This window comes from Pollachius pollachius (genome assembly GCF_949987615.1).
Source record: "Pollachius pollachius genome assembly, chromosome: 2".
In the NCBI taxonomy this organism is placed as follows: Eukaryota; Metazoa; Chordata; class Actinopteri; order Gadiformes; family Gadidae; genus Pollachius; species Pollachius pollachius.
In genome coordinates this window covers 7,582,494-7,603,579 of record NC_136935.1, presented here as the reverse complement: position 1 = coordinate 7,603,579, position 21,086 = coordinate 7,582,494, and the positions used below count along the sequence as shown (strand labels likewise).

General features: G+C 47.9%; 2 protein-coding genes across 2 annotated transcripts in view; one reads left to right on the top strand and one right to left on the bottom strand.

Annotated features, from left to right (window-relative positions):
• Window positions 1-10,460, bottom strand: part of LOC307092101 (rap1 GTPase-GDP dissociation stimulator 1-B) — a gene marked incomplete at both ends in the record, with an annotated part of 15,036 nt that extends 4,576 nt beyond the window's left edge. The window contains 9 exons of the mRNA XM_079758995.1: window positions 1-34; window positions 491-622; window positions 1,086-1,229; window positions 2,069-2,194; window positions 2,894-3,022; window positions 4,378-4,503; window positions 5,215-5,337; window positions 6,514-6,618; window positions 10,364-10,460. The exon at window positions 1-34 is cut by the window's left edge and continues 101 nt beyond it. Coding sequence (XP_079615121.1) covers window positions 1-34; window positions 491-622; window positions 1,086-1,229; window positions 2,069-2,194; window positions 2,894-3,022; window positions 4,378-4,503; window positions 5,215-5,337; window positions 6,514-6,618; window positions 10,364-10,460 — 1,016 coding nt within the window. The remainder of the gene's footprint in view (window positions 35-490; window positions 623-1,085; window positions 1,230-2,068; window positions 2,195-2,893; window positions 3,023-4,377; window positions 4,504-5,214; window positions 5,338-6,513; window positions 6,619-10,363) is intronic.
• Window positions 10,461-14,200: 3,740 nt separating this feature from the next.
• On the top strand, window positions 14,201-18,702 carry chchd1 (coiled-coil-helix-coiled-coil-helix domain containing 1). The gene is made up of 3 exons (XM_079730011.1): window positions 14,201-14,476; window positions 16,445-16,563; window positions 18,140-18,702. Exons 1-3 carry the CDS (start codon window positions 14,338-14,340, stop codon window positions 18,248-18,250), a joined length of 369 nt encoding a protein of 122 aa, XP_079586137.1. The 5' UTR covers window positions 14,201-14,337; the 3' UTR covers window positions 18,251-18,702.
• The last annotated feature ends 2,384 nt before the right edge of the window (window positions 18,703-21,086 follow it).

Genomic DNA, 21,086 nt, shown 5'->3' with positions numbered 1-21,086 from the left:
ACCCCTCGCTCCAGCATCTTCACACAGTTACTGTCTGATCGGGGATAGACAATCTACTGTTACTGTCTGGATCAGGGGGATAGACAATCTACTGTTACTGTCTGGATCAGGGGGATAGACAATCTACAGTTACTGTCTGAAAAGGGGATAGACACTCTACAGTTACTGTCTGATCAGGGGGATACTAGACAATCTACAGTTACTGTCTGGATCAGGGGGATAGACAATCTACAGTTACTGTCTGATCAGGGGATAGACACTCTACTGTTACTGTCTGATCAGGGGATAGACACTCTACTGTTACTCTCTGATCAGGGGATAGACACTCTACTAATACTGTCTGGATCAAGGGATAGACACTCTACTGTTATTGTCTTATCAGGGGATAGACACTCTACTATTACTGTCTGATCGGGGGATAGACTACAGTTACTGTCTGGATCAGGGGGATAGATGCTCTACAGTTACTGCCTGGCGGGGAGCGGCTAACCGTTGCGGGCGAAGTTGGCGATGGCCAGCGCCCCGGACAGCTGCAGCTGGGTGTTGGAGGACTGCAGCCAGGACAGGACGTCCTGGTACACCATCCCCGTCCCCTCGCCAAAGCACTGCTGCATGGACTCATCTGGAACACACACACACAGGCACACACACACACATGCCGGGGGTCAGCGAGGTCCGGGGACAAAGGAGGGAGTGTGCTGGGGTCCAGAATCAGAGGACTGTTGATCCCGGGGGATTGCTGTTTCTGTGCCATGCTGAGCTCAACGTAATGGAGGAGAGTGTAGGAGATGTTCAGGTCCCGGTACTCAACATAAACAGACGATACATTCTGACACTGGGGAGTAAGGGTGTGTGTGCGTGTGTGTGTGTGCGCTTGCATGGATGCGTGAGTGTTTTTCTGTGTATATATGTGAGTGTGTGTGTGTGTGTCTGTGTGGGTGTGTCTGTTTGCATGTAGGTGTGTGTGCGTGCGTGTATGCTTGTGTTTTTTGTTTGTGTGTGTGTGTGTGCGCACATCCGTCCATGTGTGTCCTTGTGTGTGTGTGTGCGTCCGTGTGTGTGTGTGTGTCTGGGGTAGGACTCACCTCCCAGCAGAAGGGACACCATGAGGTTGGAGGCGATCTTGACGCTGCAGAGGTTGTGGGGGTCGGCGGAGCCCTGCAGCCCGCGGACCATCTCAGACAGCGCCTCCGGGACCCCCGACTCAGCGAACTGGAGCTTCAGGAGGTCTGCGGGGACGGGGGGGTCAGTACGGAGTCAGTGGGGGGGTCAGTGGGGGGGGCAGACCAAGCTGGACGCGTGCAGTTGCAGAATCACTCCTCACACTCTATGAGCTGAATAAATGTAATGGTATGTTTCGTTTTGTAAAAACACGATTCAGTATCAACGCGTAGTTTTAGAAAGCACAGAGTCAGGTTGAGCTTGAGGTTATGGCGCATTTCCACCGGCGGGTGCGGGTTCGGAATGCAAAGGTGAGGCACGGTTTGCGTTTCCACCGCCAAAAGCGGGCATGACCCGGACTGAGCCGTACTGAGCCATGCTCATCTCGCAGTACTCCTCCGTCGGGGTACTGAGACGTCTGAAAGGGTGCCAACAAATTCGAGCTACACAAGCCGTCCGTCAATTGGTCGACAGAATCGTCACTTCCGTGCGACAGGGGGATAATAGTTTATATGTGTGTCTGTGTGGGTGTGCGTGTATCTGTGTATGTCTGTATGTCTGTGTGGGTGTGCGTGTGTGTGTATGTGTTTGCGTCTGTGTGTGAGTGTGTGTGTGTTTGCATGTGGTTGTCTGTGTGTCTGGGTCTGTAAATGTGTGTGGGTCTGCATGTGGCTGTGTGTGTCTGTGCATGTGTGTGTGTCTGTGTATGTGTATGTGTGTGCGTGCATCTGTGCGTATGTGCGTGTGTGTGTGTGTGTGCGTGTGTGTATGTGCGCGTGCGTGTGCTTGTGTCTGTGTGTGTGCGTGCATGTGCGCGTCTGTGTGTACATGCGTCTGTGTGTGTGTGTGCGTCTGTGTGTGTGTGTGTGCGTCTGTGTGTACGTGTGTGTGTGTGTGTGTCCCTCACCGCTCTCCCCCAGCGAGCTCAGCACCTCCAGGATGATGTGGCTCCGCTCGGCGTCGGGGGCCCGGCGGAGCTGAAGGATCAGGACGTCCGCCACCTGGAGCTCAGCCAGCGCCTCACGGGCCGAGTCTGGGGGGGAGGTGGGGAAGGTTAAGGTAGTTACCCATGTTGGCCAGGTTACGGTAGTTAAGGTTAAGGGTGTTAACGTGACTATGAATCATTAGAACAACGTTTATAGGTCATAAAAGTCGAAAAAGCATAATAGGTGCTCTTTAAGGTTCTGGTAGTTAAGGTTCTGGTAGTTAAGGTAGTTACCCATGTGGCCCAGGTTAAGGTAGTTAAGGTTAAGGTAGTTACCCATGTGGCCCAGGTTAAGGTAGTTAAGGTTAAGGTAGTTACCCATGTTGGCCAGGTTAAGGTAGTTAAGGTTAAGTTAGTTACCCATGTCGGCCAGGTTAAGGTAGTTAAGGTTAAGTTAGTTACCCATGTGGCCCAGGTTAAGGTAGTTAAAGTTAAGGTAGTTACCCATGTGGCCCAGGTTAAGGTAGTTAAGGTTAAGGTAGTTACCCATGTTGGCCAGGTTAAGGTAGTTAAGGTTATGGTAGTTAAGGTAGTTACCCATGTGGCCCAGGTTAAGGTAGTTAAGGTTAAGGTAGTTACCCATGTGGCCCAGGTTAAGGTAGTTAAAGTTAAGGTAGTTACCCATGTGACCCAGGTTAAGGTAGTTAAGGTTAAGTTAGTTACACATGTCGGCCAGGTTAAGGTAGTTAAGGTTAAGGTAGTTACCCATGTGGCCCAGGTTAAGGTAGTTAAGGTTAAGGTAGTTACCCATGTCGGCCAGGTTGCAGAGGGCCAGCAGACACACGTTGACCAGCGGGTCGTTCTCGGGGTACTGCTGCATGATGGACACCAGGAGGGGGATCACCCCGGTTTGGACCAGCTGCTCCTGCTGGGAGGCTGGGGGGGGGGGGGCGGGGATGTTCATAGAACCAAGTGCCAAGCACTAACAATCACTACGTTAACCCCCCCTTATAAGTCAGGCTAAGTGTCCCCTTAAGCAACAGACTAAGTGTCCCATTAAGAGCCAGACTGAGTGTCCCCTTAGGAGCCAGACTAAGTGTCCCCTTAAGAACCGGCCAAAGTGACTAAGTGTCCCCTTAAACCTCAGACTAAGTGTCCCCTTATGCCTCAGACTAAGTGTCCCCTTATGCCTCAGACTAAGTGTCCCCTTAAACCTCAGACTAAGTGTCCCCTTATGCCTCAGACTAAGTGTCCCCATAAGCCCCAGACTAAGTGTCCCCTTATGCCCCAGACTGAGTGTCCCCTTATGCCCCAGACTGAGTGTCGCCATATGCCCCAGACTAAGTGTCCCCTTATGCCCCAGACTGAGTGTCCCCATATGCCCCAGACTAAGTGTCCCCTTATGCCCCAGACTAAGTGTCCCCTTATGCCCCAGACTAAGTGTCCCCATATGCCCCAGACTGAGTGTCCCCATATGCCCCAGACTAAGTGTCCCCTTATGCCCCAGACTGAGTGTCCCCATAAGCCCCAGACTGAGTGTCCCCTTATGCCCCAGACTGAGTGTCCCCATAAGCCCCAGACTAAGTGTCCCCTTATGCCCCAGACTGAGTGTCCCCATATGCCCCAGACTGAGTGTCCCCTTATGCCCCAGACTGAGTGTCCCCATATGCCCCAGACTGAGTGTCCCCATATGCCCCAGACTAAGTGTCCCCTTATGCCCCAGACTGAGTGTCCCCATATGCCCCAGACTGAGTGTCCCCATAAGCCCCAGACTGAGTGTCCCCTTATGCCCCAGACTGAGTGTCCCCATATGCCCCAGACTAAGTGTCCCTTTATGCCCCAGACTGAGTGTCCCCTTATGCCCCAGACTGAGTGTCCCCATATGCCCCAGACTAAGTGTCCCCTTATGCCCCAGACTGAGTGTCCCCATAAGCCCCAGACTGAGTGTCGCCTTATGCCCCAGACTGAGTGTCCCCATAAGCCCCAGACTAAGTGTCCCCTTATGCCCCAGACTGAGTGTCCCCATATGCCCCAGACTGAGTGTCCCCTTATGCCCCAGACTGAGTGTCCCCATATGCCCCAGACTGAGTGTCCCCATATGCCCCAGACTAAGTGTCCCCTTATGCCCCAGACTGAGTGTCCCCATATGCCCCAGACTGAGTGTCCCCATAAGCCCCAGACTGAGTGTCCCCTTATGCCCCAGACTGAGTGTCCCCATATGCCCCAGACTAAGTGTCCCTTTATGCCCCAGACTGAGTGTCCCCATAAGCCCCAGGCCCTGTCCCCCTCACCGTTGTCGAAGCAGATCCTGCCGATGGCCCTCCCGGTGTTCAGCAGCATCTCCTGCTCCTTACTCTGCAGGTGGGGAACCAGCGCCCCCACCAGGCCGGCCTGGATACACTGCTCCCTAACACTGGCTGCACACACACACACACACACACACACACACACACACACACACACACACACATAGACACATACACATAGATACACACATGCACACGCACGCACACAGATACACACACAGACACACACGCATACACATGCACACGCACGCACACAGATGCACACGCACATGCACACACAGACACACACACACACACACACACACACAGATAAACGCACACAAATACACCCGCATACAGACAAACACACACAGATAAACAGACACACACACACACACACACACACACACACACAGACACACACACACACGCACAGTCACACGCACGCAGATACACACACACAGACACACACACACACACAGATACACACATGCACACATACACATATGCACTCACGGACACACATCATAGGCAAACACACAAAAATACACATAAGCACGCACACCCACATGCACACAGAGACACACGCACAAAGTCGCACACACCCCAAGACACACACGTAAATATCAACGTAAAAGCTCCCCGAAATATCACAGTGAATTCAACCATTAACATCACTGGTCCAGAACTGGTTTTCTCCACTGGCCCGGAAATATTACATCAATGATCAGAGGGATCCAGGGAAACAAGAGTAGACAGCAGAACTCCTATGAGGCAGTCCTCTCTAGGGTCAGCGAACAGCCCAGTGGGAGGGTCCCAATCTCATCCCCCACAGTGGCTCACCTTCCCGGGCCACCTCCGCCACCACCAGCGCCACCTGCTGGCTGAGCTGCTTGTTGCTCCGCAGGGCCTGGGCCAGCGTGGGTAGGATCCCACTCTTAGCGATGTCCACCGCAGCATCCTTCTCTGTGGACGCACACACAAACACACACACACACATGCATGCACATACACACGCATGCGCACAGACACACACACACACACACACACACACACACATACACACGCATGCGCACAGACACACACACACACACACACACAGACAGACAGACACCCACACACATATATATATGAAATATAACTCAATGTAATGCATTGAGCCCAGACCAGCTGAAAACACACAAACATTTTGTGTGTGCATGCACAACTTGTGTACCTGTGCTTCAATGTGTGTACCTGCTCCGTAAGAAGTGTGTGTGTGTGTGTGTGTGTGTGTGGTGTGGTGTCTCAGCTGTGATGAGGTGGTGACAGTAGCTCTACAGACAGGGTTCACCCATCAGACACGTGACAGACGACCCTTCAGACACCTGCGTTCTGCTCATCATGGCCCTCTGTCCCCTAGTGACCCCCCTATCGCTATGATGTGAGGAGCAGCATGTTGCTATGGCAACCGCCTCCCCAACGCCCATCACACACACGCACGTCCAAACACGCACGCAAACACGCACATACACGCACACACACGCACGCACGCACAGACACACAGAGAATCCAATTGGCTGTAGCAGGTGTGGAAGGAGAGAGTGACTGACAGGTCGAGAGTAAAATGATTGATGGTTGTAGACGGACCTGAAGTCTGTCCTCCGGTGTAGGTAATGTCTGTCTGTCCCTTGGGTGTAAATGTTAAGTTGTTTATGTATGTAGGAGTGCACCTTGATCACTTTGTCATAAAGTAATTGCATATCATTTGTCAATATCTTGACAAATAGGGATGAGAGAGAGAGAGAGAGAGAGAGAGAGAGAGAGAGAGAGAGAGAGACAGAGAGACAGAGAGAGAGAGAGAGAGAGAGAGAGAGAGAGAGAGAGAGAGAGTGAGAGAGAGAGAAAGAGAGAGAGAGCGACAGAAAGAATGAGTATGTCTGCAGGGACACTGAGGAATGTACTGTACATCTGTGTGTGATTGTGTGCTGGTGTGTGTGTGTTGGTGTGGGCATGTGTGCGTGTCTTACTCTTGTCCAGCAGGGAGCTCAGGTGTGTGTGTGTGTTTGGCTGGGTGGGTCTGTCTGTGTGCATGTGTGTATCTGTGTATCTGTGTGCGCGTATTTGTGTGCGTGCGTGCGTGCGTGCGTGCGTGTGTCTTACTCTTCTCCAGCAGGCTGCTCAGCAGGATGTCCAGATGAGGTCTCAGCTCCTCGTCGATCACCTCCGTACTCACACTGATGGCCTTCAGCGCCTCACACAGAGCCTCTGCACACACACACACACACACACACACACACACACACACACACACACAAATACGAAAACACACACACACACAAACACACAGATACACAAACACACACACACACACACACACAGATACACACACAGATACACACACACATATATATACACACACAAACACACAAACGGATACACAGATAGACACAGAAACACACACAAAAACACACAAACAAACACATGCACAAGTACACACACACACATACACACACACACACACACACACACACATTATATGATGAATAGTGAAGTCTTATTTTGAGGTTACACATTGTTTCAACGGTTGACAAACATTGGCTATACAACAGCACACATTGTGTTATGTCTCAGAGGAATCCAGTGACGTTGACATTAAACATGCTCCAGTTCCAGTGGCTTCAACGCCCCTCATTCAGGTCTCTACATGGAGAGAACATACCTTTATACATTTATCTACTTCTATCTATATTCATGTATGTTCTTCCCACGTGTGTTATCTACATGTCGATAACCAGGCCCTGGCCCTCTGGGCGCTAGGCAGAGCAGCCCCTCCACGCGGCTAATTACAGGGTGCAGGCCTAAACATGCTATTAGCAGCATGCGGATGTCGTCCACAGGCAGGCTAGTTAGCGTGTAGCTCTGAAATGCCTGCCAGAAAACACACACGCAAAGACAAACACACACACACACACACCCTACAGATCAGGACAAAGGGCAGAGCCAAAAGCTAACATCTCGTACAGGCTCCACTACACAGAGCGGCGTCTGGTGTGGACATCAGACTGATGTTGGGCCTGGAACTCTGGGTCGTTACACGGCAGTGTTTGTGTTTCTGAATACCTGCTCACCAGAGGAAGACCTATTTGAGGTACATCTGTAATGTAAAATGATGCTATTGATCACCATGCAGGGAGAGCCAACGATGCTTTCTGTTTTAGTAATAATAATAGTTTAGACCCAGTGGTTAGGGTGTCCGACTCCTCGTCCAAAGGTTGTGGGTTTGATTCCTCGACGTTCACTGTAGATCTCCTCTAGCAAGACGCCCCCTAGCCCCTACCTGCTCCTTAACCACATGGATGAAGTCGGAAACTACAGTAATACACGATCACCAATGTCAGGAGGTATTGATCAAAGTGTATTGATAAGGTAAACACGTGCTAGCAGACCTCAGACAGGATCACGCACTGCCATGACATTTGCTTTCTGCTGCATTGCATCAAAACAAACCGAAATGAGTCCATCTTCAAACCAACTTCTACTGCTGTGCTACTGTGGTTCTACTGTTATTATAAGGTTGTTGTACGGTAATCTACTGATATAATAATTTAACTACTACATTAGAAAAGTATTATTCTACTGATATTGTACTGTACTCTACTATTATTCTGATGTTAGTCTACTGTTATCATAAAGTTATGCTAGCAGCATAAATGTATAGTGTTACAGCTAGTATAATTGTCACCCTAAAGTTATAGCAGCATGGTATTACTGCGTAGCATAACAGCATAGTATAACTGTAATCCTACTGTTAATCTAGCAGCATAGTAAAACTTGTATCCTGAAGTAATGCTAGCTGCATATGTTCTGCTGCCAAGTGGCGTATATACTGTGCACAAACTAAGTTACGTTATTGTCTTACTATGCAATGACCCCAACACCTAATGTCATCTTTATTACCATTGTTTTGTTAATCTACTCACACTCTATGGTTATTGTAATGTTATTGTAATGTGAGCAGTTGGATTCTTCCAGTGATTTCAGACCCTCGTCATGAAGCAGCAGGTGGGGTAAGGATGCTTACCGACCCAGCCTTTGCCTTTAGAACTGTTGTGTTCATGGTGTATAACACTACACTGTGGGTGTGTTGATGGTGTATAACACTACACTGTGGTTGTGTTCATGGTGTATAACACTACACTGTGGTTGTGTTGATGATGTATAACACTACACTGATGCTGTGTTGATGGTGTATAACACTACACTGTGGTTGTGTTGATAGTGTATAACACTACACTGATGCTGTGTTGATGGTGTATAACACTCCACTGTGGTTGTGTTGATGGTGTATAACACTAAACTGTTGTTATGTTGATGGTGTATAACACTACACTGTTGTTGTGCTGATGATGTATAACACTCAACTGTTGTTGTGTTTATGTATAACACTACAATGTTGTTGTGTTGATGTATAACACTAAACTGTTGTTGTGTTGATGTATAATGCTAAACTGTTGTTGTGTTGATGTATAACACTACAATGTTGTTGTGTTGATGTATAACACCACACTGTTGTGTTGATGGTGTATAACACTAAACTGTTGTGTTGATGTATAACACTACACTGTTGTGTTGATGTATAACACTACACTGTGGTTGTGTTGATGCTGATTGACACTACAATGTTGTTGTGTTGATGTATAACACTAGACTGTTGTTGTGTTGATGTATAACACTACACTGTGGTTGTGTTGATGTATAACACTACACTGTGGTTGTGTTGATGCTGATTAACACTACAATGTTGTCGTGTTGATGTATAACACTAAACTGTGGTTGTGTTGATGTATAACAGGTACACTGTGATGTTTGTTGAATAAGTTAGTTAGCTATGGCTCTAGCTATTGACTTATTCGATAGCTGTTTGAAACTGAGCAGAGATGCGATGCTCTGAACAGATGAATTAAGTAAGACGGATGGGTAGAGAGAGGTAAGACACCATATGAGAGAGATAGAGAAGAACGTAATCTGTCCACTAATCCCGGTAAGTCGAATGGAAATAGATCACTACCAAGCTTACACACACCTCTCCTCAGGTGGGTCTGGCCAGGCCTTTTATTACAATACACACGTTCATCTGATCAATGTCAACCTCCCGGACCATAGTGTACGACAACGTCCATAGAAGAGCACTTATAGTGGCCTGCTTGAGCAGACCTATGAGGATTAATATTAGTACAGGTCAAGTTCAAATAAAATAAACACACATTCAACATTACAATCGGGAATATCTGTTATATATTATAATGCAGCATAGCTTTACACATTGAACCGTTATCCCGTATCACAGATCAGGATGGATCTGATGCTCACAACAAGGGCCGAATACATGCCCGCACCGTGCACATTACATGCACAATACATGCACACTACATTCATACTACACGCCCACTACACACACTACATGCACACTACACACACTACATGCACACCAACATACACACTACATACACACTACATGCACACTACATGAATGCTACATGAATACTACATGCACACTGCATGTATACTACATGAATACTACATGAATACTACATTCATACTACATGCATGCTACATGCATACTACATTCATACTACATGCATGCTACATGCATACTACATTCATACTACATCATAGGCCTACTACAGGCAAACATATTCAATATGCATCTCTTATTCAGGACGGCGTCCCACTCCCGGCTGAAGCATCTCTTCCGGGGCGTCTATCTTTCCGTTCTGTGTCCTGACATGAGAATCACGGGGGTCTGACCATCACCGCTACACGCTAACCAGTGACAGCTGCATACACGCACGCTCCCGCACACACTCGTTATCGGGTGTGTGCGGGATCGTACTCGGATCATAATAAACGCCACATTACGACAGGAGCCTAACCGCTCCGTGTGTGTGTGGATGTATTTGTGTCACCTGTCGGATGCGGGGTGTGTGGTGCGGGATGTGATGCTACTCACCGGAGTCTGCCATGGCCTCTCGCTCTCTCTCCTCTCTCCCCGGCGATCTGACGGCTCTGGTTGGAGTGTGTGCGTGGGTGTACACCCTCCCTTCAGGACCAGGCGTACCCCTCTCTCTCTCTCTCTCTCTCTCTCTCTCTCTCTCTCTCTCTCTCTCTCTCTCTCTCTCTCTCCCTCTCTCTCTCTCTCTCATTCGACGGAATGTGTCGACGTTGGTAAAAATAGAGGTTATTATGGGAGTCTGGTCGCTTTCATTAGAAAATGTATTTAAAATGTAATATTGACTGTGTAACCCTAGGTATACTATATGGCTCTTTCTCTCTCACACACACACGCGCGCGCACACACATGCGCGCGCACACACACACACACACACACACACACACACACACACACACACACACACACACACACACACACACACACACACACACACACACACACACACACACAAATGAGTATTATGTCTGGCCGGTCCTAATACGCTCCAAATCCTAAATCTTCTCGAAGCTCATCAGGTGATATCAGCTCCATACACAGACCTGTCGTTCCTCCCCGCTATCAACTTTAGTTAAAATACCAAGGCGACGAGTCAACAGCTTTCACTCATTTAGTCTATTTCTGGGTTCATTTTGATTGTGCAAATATTGCGGCGGCGACACCTCACCGCTAGAGAGCGCCAAAGAACCTAGAAAATAGTCGACCCCTGGAGCGTAGTTCTGCTCTTGTGTTTGTTGGACTGCAGGGGGCGCTGTTTAATCACATCCACATTGTCACATCTCCATCCAGCCTTTATGTCTCGATCTTTAAAAGTAAGCCCTTGTTGTCCAAGATCCAGAAGAAACACGGGGTTGTTTTTATTGTTCTGGTTATTCAGTGACCTCACGTCCTTATATAGCTTAAATGGCTTTAAGATGGCATATCATATTTGCGCATATTCTGTGCTTAGAACAGAGCTCTAGACACAAGACGTCCTTGACTTTGTAGATGGTAATACGTGTGGGATGGGCCTCTTTCAGTCGTGAACACTATTAGTTGACCTCCTATGAGGTCCTGTCCAAGATGATTGGAGACACTGGTTCCACCTAAACCCAGAGGTCAGAGGGCATGGGTTGATACATGAGTCACTAGTTGTGGATTCATATTTATTCTACCTTGTTGCAGCTCATTGTGCTGCCATTTTAACTCTCACATGTGAAAAACAAACACACAAATCCTACATAATTCAAACGAACACATGTCGTTATTGTGATCCTCACAAAAAAAACCCATTATATCATTGTTTTCAGAGACAGAATGCGAGCAAATACTTCCTGATTCACAGACACTGCAGTTGAGGCGTTTTGTAAGCTTGAAGCTAAGTGGTTGCATCTATGGCGTTCCCATCCCCACCTATGCTCCCCATTTCTCAGATTCCTTTTCTAACCCGTTTCATCCTCCTCAGACATAAAACATCCAACAACAACCCTTTGATTATAGCCCCCATAATGCCATTTGTGGACGAGCCAATTGGATAGAAGTTCGGCTGTCTGGCCGTAATTGGATAACCGGCTTAGCAGAGGTATGCATCGTTTTCCGAGACGCTGGGTTGCAACACGCCCCGATAGAAAACACGCCGCCGCCATGACATCACAAAGAACAGCCCTCTTATTGGCCGCTTAATAACCTCCATTCAAAACCCTCATCGTGGAACCACTCCGAATCAAATCCAACGTTATTAATAGAGATTTCTTCACAACAGGAGTACGAAGTGCTTCCACACAGGGAAACGTAACAAGAGGAACAGGAGATCGGTTTGAAAACCTTGGGTCTCTGAGATCCGGAAAGCAGCTGAATGTTTTATTACAACAGGTTGGTAAGGTACTGTTTCACGGAGCAGGCAGCCTTGGGAACACCGTCAGGGGTCAGCACTGAGCTCGGGTTCTTCAGAGCAGAATATTTAGAGATTGAAGAGAGCGCTCGTCTTGCCAGAGATAATGTTTGGCTGCCAAGACATTCAATTAGTACTGGACCAACTTCCAAGTTCTAGGAAATAATGAATGTGTGTTTGTGTGTGCGTCCGTGTAAATGTGTATGTGTGTGTTTTTCACGACCAATGCAAATTAAGATGTACCATTATGAGGATGCATCTATCAAAACTGCAAGGGGAGAAGAAATGGGTGGGGAGGTACAGGGCGTGGCGACTGGGGGAGAGGTAATCCCCAGAGTGCATTGCGTGTCCCAGACAGAGGGTTCATTAGCTAATAGCTTCTCTCTGAGCTAATCTATTCAGTCTGCCAGACATCCCTCGCCCTCCGATGCCCAGAGCACCTGAACGCCCCATGCCCGACAGACCCCTCCTCCTCTCTCTCCTCCCTCCCTCCCTACTCCCTAATCACTCCTTCTCCTCACTCTCGCACTCTTTTCATGTCAACTCCTCTCTCCCTCTCGATTTATCTATTCTCCCCCTCCCCTCTCTTTCTCCCTCACTTCATCTTTCCTCCTTGTCCTCTCCCTCCCTCCCTCTCACTCTCCTCCCTATCTTCATCTCCCTCCCTGTCTCTTTATCTCTCCTCCCTCCCTCTCACCTCCGCCTTCCCTCTCTTCATCCCTCCTCCTCCTCACTCTCACACTCTTTTCCTATCAACTCCTCTCTTCCTCTTCCTTCATCTCCCCTTCTCTGCCTTCCCTCCCTCCCTCCATCCCTCCCTCCCTCTCTCTCGGTCTGAGTGTGTGTGTTTGTGCGAGTGTGTGTGTGTGTGTGTGTGTGTGTGTGTGTGTGTGTGTGTGTGTGTGTTTAAACAGCTGGGGTTGTGTAGCAGACAGTTGGGGGTCCCTAATCCCCGAAGGACTCCCATCACCCTATGGCCCGCATGCATGAACACACACACACACACACACACACACACACACACACACACACACACACACACACACACGCAGGTACTTTTCCTCGCCTGAATTTGGTGGTGCCAGCTGAGACTCGGCCCCAGGCCCTTAAACCCCCTAAATTATTCAATAACAAACACACACCCACACCCACACACAACAACACAAACTTACACCCATGCATGCACACACACACACACACACACACACACACACACACACTTGCACGCACACACCCACACTCACACCCATGACACAGACACACACACTCCACACAATAAAACACCACAGACACAGACACACACACAAACGATGATAGAATAATTAAGTACTTTGTTTGAGACACACTCATTATATTAGCCTCATTTATTCTTTGGATGATTCTTCAAGGAAGCATTTACTTTTTTTTAAAGCGCCTTCTGGCTTTGAAAACATTACCACCTACAAGAGGGTTTAAAGGATGAAGAACCTCTCGATCATCCGAGGAGAGAGGTGCTTGGCAGAGACCCAGCAGAAGGGGGAGATATTATGGGAGAACCACTTCAACACAAGACACCAGTATGAGGCCCATTGGAGTTCATCGTTCATAAAGGTCTACGATTGTTGATGCATTTAAACTGTGAATGAAAACAATCTATTTTCACCTCCCTCCATGAGGACATTGTTTCAGTTGGCATGCAAATATTTACATTTTGTCAAGATAAACATTTTATTATGTTTAAAAACAATACATTTGACGGTTAAAATGTATATATTATATATGATAAAAGATTATAATTAGGTTAACATTTTATATTATTTTACTATTTATACTGATGTACTTGAATTTACGGTTGCAATAATAAGAGAGATCGATTAACAACATAAGAGGGAACATAATTCACTTCACTCAAAGTGCGCCCTTCACGACACAGGACTTCACGACACTTCACTTCAATTCACAGTTCCTCTTTACGGCAGTAATGGCGGCGCCCGTCCTCCTATGACCAGAGGTGGCTGCGCTGGAAACAAACCTTCACTCTCCGATCAGACATCATCGCAAAGAGACCATCAGAAACCTCTCCCTATCACCCCCCACCCCGGTACCGGGTGTTATACCGCCGGTCATGGCCATGCAGAGCGGCCAGGCCTTCCAAGAGAAGGTGGCCCGCATGCTGAGTAAGGAGCACGGGAAGGCGCTGCTGAAGCCCAACAAGCCGCTGGTCCTCAAGGACGAGGTGGCCAACAGGAAGATGAAGAAAGGAGGTAATATATGGATACACATGGGGTTCAGGAGGTACATCGGGTCGGCTGGTGACCCGAAGGTTGCTGTTTCGATCCCCGGCTCCTCCTAGCTGAGTGTAGAGGTGTACCTGAGCAAGACGCCTCACCCTGACTGCTCCAGACGAGCTGGCGTGTTGTTATCACTAAGAGTGACACTTATTTTTTACCTCTGTGTTTAAGGTCTCATCACTTTACGGATGTGCAGTGATCGGCATAGTCTAGTTTAAACCATTCAGCTCACAGCAATACACGTCCTAATCATATATTGTATAACCATAAAAAACAGTCAACAGTCAAAGTCATAAGAGCCGGTGACTCGCAGTAATAACCCTAACCCTTTGTGAAATCGTCCACTGCGTTCAGCACCGTTCAGTGGGGATGAACCTCTTATCTAAAGTTGGAGGTGGTTTATAATAACCATAATGATTCTGTTATGGATGTTAAGTGACGCCCTTCCTGGTCCTTACTCTGAAGGTGTGTTTTGGTCGCATAAATCTCTGCTTTGTGACAAGCAACGACTGGCTGTTTAAAGTGCATAACTTGATTTTTGAATATTAGTATTCATATTCGTAGATGCAGAGTATTTTTCTGATTCATTGCTTTAACTGAGCAGTGAAGACCCAGCAAGTACTACGCGTGGTGATATCACATGGGTGAAATTAAACCCACACTACACCCATGCAAGGTCACAAAGTAAGCCAGAATCAGAACGTCATGCATAAGAATAAAAGATCACATAAATGAACTTTTCTCAAAGCTGTGCCGCTCCAAACCTGCGTTGTGTTCAGTGGTCTTAGCTCTGTGCAGCCCCCTGTGGTGACTCCGGTGTACTACCCTTGTGTGCTCCCCTGGTGGTCGTTGTCTAAACATCCAACATGAGCCTGCGGTTCTGAGGGACGGTAAACCCTGCATTAACGAAAACACCCTTCAACACCCAGGCCAGGTTTGGAACCGCACGACAGTTGGCGTAAGGTTAGATTTACAGATCTGGCTTTTTTGCTGTTCCTACAAATACATTCTGGGCCAATGGCCATAAACCCTTTCCAACCACCCCGTGTCTCGCCCTCTTGTAAACGTCCATCGCTGTTGGCAGGGTTCCCTCCGGTGAGTGCCTGAGGTTTCCTCTGCGCTGAGTGGTGTTGTTGTCTCAGTGAGTCAGAGCGGCGGTTCTGCACTCGTCTGGTGCTTTCTTTACCTCAACGATCCTCGCTCTCCTCGCCGCAGGAATGTTGGTTTTAACCTCGAGGCGAGTTGCTTCTGTCATGCTCGTTCCTCTGAAGGGTCAAATCAAACATTAATATATTCTCTCATTCTGTCCGACTTATTGAGACTATTTTGCTATTGGTCTGGACTCACCGCTACCATAGAGAGGAGTACATACATACTGGCAATGCGTAGAACACTATGAGACACTAATGAACGAGATATCTTTAATAGGCTAATCACGACTCACTCTTACATTTAGGAGATTTATCAGATGCTGTTATCCAAAGCGACTTACAACCATTCACCCACACATTCACACACCGACGGCGGTGTCAGCTATGCAAGGCGACAGCCAGCTCATCGGGAGCAGTGAGGGTGAGGTGTCCTGCTCAGGGACACCTCGACACTCTAGGTAAGAGGAGCCGGGGATCAAACTAGCAACCTTTCAGTCTCTGTGAGAAAAAATAATTTATATCAAATGATGTGCCAAAAAAATCTCACGTTCTTTTGTTGAATATGGTTGTTAAGTACATTGCCTGAAGGTGGATTATCTGTAGTGTTGTCTTGCCGTTGGTCCCACCCAGCTGTCAGTGAGATGGACTCGTTTAATCAACTTAGCAACGCAATGACTCGCGTCATTTCAGAAACCTTGTCTCTTTAGAAACTAGCGCAGGTGACTTCCTGTCCTCCGTCCCTCCGCCGAGCGACACAGTGAACCTTGACCTTTTGTTCTCTGACCTCCAGAGGCCACGTGCATCACAGAGATGACCTCCATGATGGCGTGCTGGAAGCAGAACAACTTTGTTGACGCGCTGTGCTCCACCGAGATGAGGACGTTCTACACGTGTGTGGAGAAAGCCCAGGTAGGGACGTCTGCGTGTTCCTGCGTCACACACCTCTCTCCCCAGGGCAGCCTGGGCCGTCTCTGGTTCAGGACCAGGGAATCACAGGGTACAATACGCGATACGTGGCTCACGTTAACGATAATATCGCGATTGAGCGATAATCAATAGATGGTTAGACAATCCTACAACGATCACAATATATGTCTAACGATGAGTACAAAATGACTCAAAAGCTAAAGTGCTAGTTACTCGTCTTTGACTCGTTAACTTCTGTTCACGTTTCCTTCATTCATGTGTTGAGCGCCACCTTGAGGAGGTGGCATTCATCTGTTAAGAGCACCTTATTTTATTAATTAAAATATCGATATTTGGCCAAAGCGTATAGATTCTCGTATCACACGAAGAAGGGCGGCGATATGTTGCCGCCTCAATATTTGGTCCCGCCCCTATTGCACAACGCTTCATTGTTACATTATAAAGATCACCAGGTGGCCCTGAGCTAGTGGAAAGTACAGACACAGAGAGAGACCTATGGAGATCTATGGCTTCTATATGATGCAGGCAGGGGGAGAGCTAGCTGCAGTGGTCTACGTCTGACATGTTATGGCATCAGGCGGGCAGCTAATTAGGATAAACAACATAATCTCAGTCGTTTCCTGGTCAGGGAGGAGTCACAACAAAACTCCTTCTCTTTCCCTTCCCTCCCCCCTCTCCCCCCTCTCTCTCCCCGTCGCTCTACTGCTCGTTCCCATACACCGTTTCCTGTGAGGTGTTCCTGCAGGTTTGGCTAATGCCTCCATTAGGCTAGTTCTGATTGTGGGTTTTCTATTGTTAGCTTTAGTGATGGAGTTGTTATGCTAACGGTGAGGTTGTTGTTGTTAGTGAGGAAGAAATGTCCACTGGTTGGTTGGTTTCTCCGTCTCATCTGTGATTGGCTGATGTGATGTGTGGTTCCTGTGGATTTCATAAAAATAACTTGGATTTATATTGCGCATTTGAAGGTACCCAAGGTCGCGTAACAAAAAGGGAGGGTAAAAGGGGGGGGTTAGGGTTCAAATCCAAGCAAAGGGGTTATTGGTGTTGAGTCCAGAGCCCTCTATGTGGTCACCTTGACCTCTGTCTGTCAGACAAGGCTCAGCATGATTCACATCCAGACGACTTTCAGTTTGGGACTTCAGGCAGGAAAAGTAAACGACGTGCAGAGAATGAGGGAAATGTGTCCCTTGAGTGCTGCCTGGAGCTGCTGGACCGTGGAAGTTCAAAGTCTGTAGTCCGTCTGTACTGAGTACAGCACATTCTGATTATTTATCTACTATTTGTACTATGAACTAAACAATTGTATTCTGTATTCACGCTTTTAGAGAAGCTGCCTAGCATCTCCTTACATTTACATTCAGGGCGTTTAGCAGACACTTTTATCCAAAGTGACTTACAATAAGTACATTTGTCAACTCTTTGCTGTCTGTTGTATTGTATTAATTTTCTGTTAGCCCCTTGGGAGGGTTCTGTATGATGAGAGGGGCTGAATTAAAAACCCTCAACTCCAGAGTGAATGAATATATAAATGAATGAACCTGAACTCTCTGTGTTGCAGCTGGACTCAAAGGCCAGGGCCTCACAGAGCAAGATGCAGGGGGGTCGCCTGCCGCCCAAACAGGCCTCCGCCCTGCTCAGGAGGTACCCCAACCACCGCACCGAGGTGTAGCTACACCACACACCTCCGGAGGCACCCCAACACCAAGGTGGAGCAGCTACACCCTCCTTTAGGGATACCCCTACCACCACACAGAGGTGGAGCAGCTCAGACTGGTCAATGATTCATGCCTGGGATGGAACCTTTCTTCCAAGGATTCCAGGATTCTAATTGGACACCGCCTCGGTCTGCGTCCAGAGGCCCCCCAGGTTGGCTGAGGCCGTGATAAGTCCTGAGAAAAGTGAAAATCGACCAACTGACTCTGACACTGAATGAGTTGATGTTTAACTTTTATGGAGAAAACCAAAGTGAGCATTCATTAACTCACTTTAAAACCTTCTCCATAGGATGTATAACGAAGTGGCCTCGGCCTTTCTAAGCAGGATATAAACTAAATGTTAAGCCCCGCATTGATCTAGTATGTATTTATCTGTCTTACTTGTTCAATAAAGTATCCATCAGTAGTTCTTATAACGTGTGTCATTGTGGCTTACCAAGGTACATTCTACCCCAGAGTAGAATTTAAAATATAAATAGTAAAATGTATAGTTGGGGTTCAAATGAATAATACATGTACTCCTTGTTCGGTTCATCAGCTGTAGTAAAACAAAAAGTGCTTGTTTGGTCTTTTGTAGCGTTAAGCGATGAGTGGGATGGGGTTGGAGGAAGGGTTCAGAGGTACAGTTGGTTGACCGGTAGAGTTAACTTAAATTGGTTACTATGCACCAGCCTCTCGATTCTCGGATCATTTCTAAACGGCTTCTCCTCGTCTCCGTGTAACGTGAGCCCTTCCCTCGGCGGCCCTTCCCTCCAACCCGATCACACCGGTGTCCAGATAGAGCCGCCGTGAGCCAGGGCCTTCTGCAGGTTGGTTAATCTAATTTCATCAGACGATATGAGCTGTGCTGTTGACGAGAGCTTCCTGGATCCCCTCTGCTGACAGGAAGTCTTCTGCGTTCTGAGGATACTCTTTGCATTCTATTGACCGTTTAGGACGCTTTAATCTAGAGATATTCCGATACCATGACAATTCCTGAATGTGAGTATTGGCCGATACCGAGTATATACCGATACAGCATCTAGCATTGGAACTACTTATAGCACTTGTTCTTATTGAAGGCTTCTCTTACGATGACGGCAATGTAAAGTCGGTTCACTTACTGTCTACAATATTTTTTTTCAAGAATTAGATAATTCACATTTATAATCTATAGTTATAATACATTTCTAATCTTGCAGTTAAGCATGAGCATCCATGTTTTTCCGACTTGCGCTGCTTGGAGCTGCTCGACCGCTGAAGTCTGAAGTCCGTCTGTACTGAGAACAGTACATTCTGATTATTTATTCTGATTTACTACTCCGACTTGGTAGCTCGAATGCACGTAGGTCGGAGACGATGCGTTTCCCATTCCGATTTTCCACCTCAGGCCGTTAACGAACGCAGCACAACACCAAAGTGTTTTTGATGTTCTCAGCCTGTGGGGTAAAGGAATCATGTGATACTTCGGATTGGCACATAGACGTCTTTACTGTACCGACAGCGATATATTGTTTCACTTCTTATGACAAATGTACTTATTGTAACAAATGCACTTATTGTAAGTCGCTTTGGATAAAAGCGTCTGCTAAATGCCCTAAATGTAAATGTAAATGACTTGCATACCTGCCGATACCTGATACTCTATTTTGGCAGTATCGGAGGAATTTCCGATACTCTTATCAGAACAACTCTACTTTCATCAAAGTGACGTACAGTGGATTGGCGTGGCCTCGGGGTGTTCATTCGTCTTATTAGAACATGAAGATCCTCAGACCCTACCCGTCTCACTCTGACATTGCTATTTTCTTAAAGGGGACATATTATACCACCAGGTGTGAGAGTGATTAGCCTTTCAAGCCGTTTCGAAAATCTGCCCCATATGACATCTATCCAGCACAGATCTAGGTGGACACGCCCACTAGTGATGTCATATGGGGCAGATTTCCGAAACGGCTTGTAAGGCACACCTGGTGGTATAATATGTCCCCTTTAAGATACTTTGTGTTTAAGCAGTGAGGCCTTTTCTGAACTACTCTAACCTTTCTGGTAGCCTGGTCACTCCTCCAAAGCCGTGACGTTTGCTGTGGCTGAGCGTGGTTCTCTCCGGGAGGGGAGGGAGTTGTTTAGTCTGCCGGTCAGGAAGGATGTTGTCCGTCCCTCTGTCAGGAGATCGTCGGCCTGGGCTTCTCCTTTGTCTGGCCGGACCTCATAAGACCTCCCAGCTGCTCGGACCGGACCCCCGGCCCGCTCCGGCCGTCTCTCAGCGGACCCTCCTCACCCCTCCTCTGGGGGGGGGGGGGGGGGGGCGTCAGATGGACAAAGGTTTTCAGAAACACAGCCCCACCCCCCACCCCTCACCCCTGCTCCTCCTTCATCTGGAGGGGAGCTGGGCCGTGGTGTTGTTGCGTTACGACTAAAGTGTTCCAGTATTTAGTGTTTACCAGCGGCTTGTATCCAACGCTGCTTACGGTGAATTGATGCTGCATGTTGTGGGTGGAGGAGGTGGAGGTAAGTGGGCATGTCCCTCAAGGGTGCCCACAGGTAGACTGAGGAGATTGGGTCTCAAGACTCACCTGTCCAGAGTGCACCTGGACTCTGCATAGCCTCCCCCCTTAGGAGTCCAGCACCCTCATCCCTTCTTTAGTTGCCCTTAAGGACCTTGTTGCATTGACCCTCCTTTTCATAGACCTCGGCTTGTGTGAGACGGACCAGAGCAGCAGCAAGCTCCTCTATAGGATGCTATGGTGTCATGAGTTGGCCTGTAAAGCACTTTGAGACTGTCACTATGAATAAGGGCCACATACATAC

What these genes read in the sequence shown, in the direction of transcription:
- chchd1 (XM_079730011.1), top strand. Translation starts at nt 14,338, where the DNA reads ATGGCCATGCAGAGCGGCCAGGCCTTCCAAGAGAAGGTGGCCCGCATG. An exon ending in CAGGAAGATGAAGAAAGGAG is followed by an intron (nt 14,477 to 16,444) that starts GTAATATATGGA and finishes TCTGACCTCCAG; the next exon opens with AGGCCACGTGCATCACAGAG. An exon ending in CGTGTGTGGAGAAAGCCCAG is followed by an intron (nt 16,564 to 18,139) that starts GTAGGGACGTCT and finishes TCTGTGTTGCAG; the next exon opens with CTGGACTCAAAGGCCAGGGC.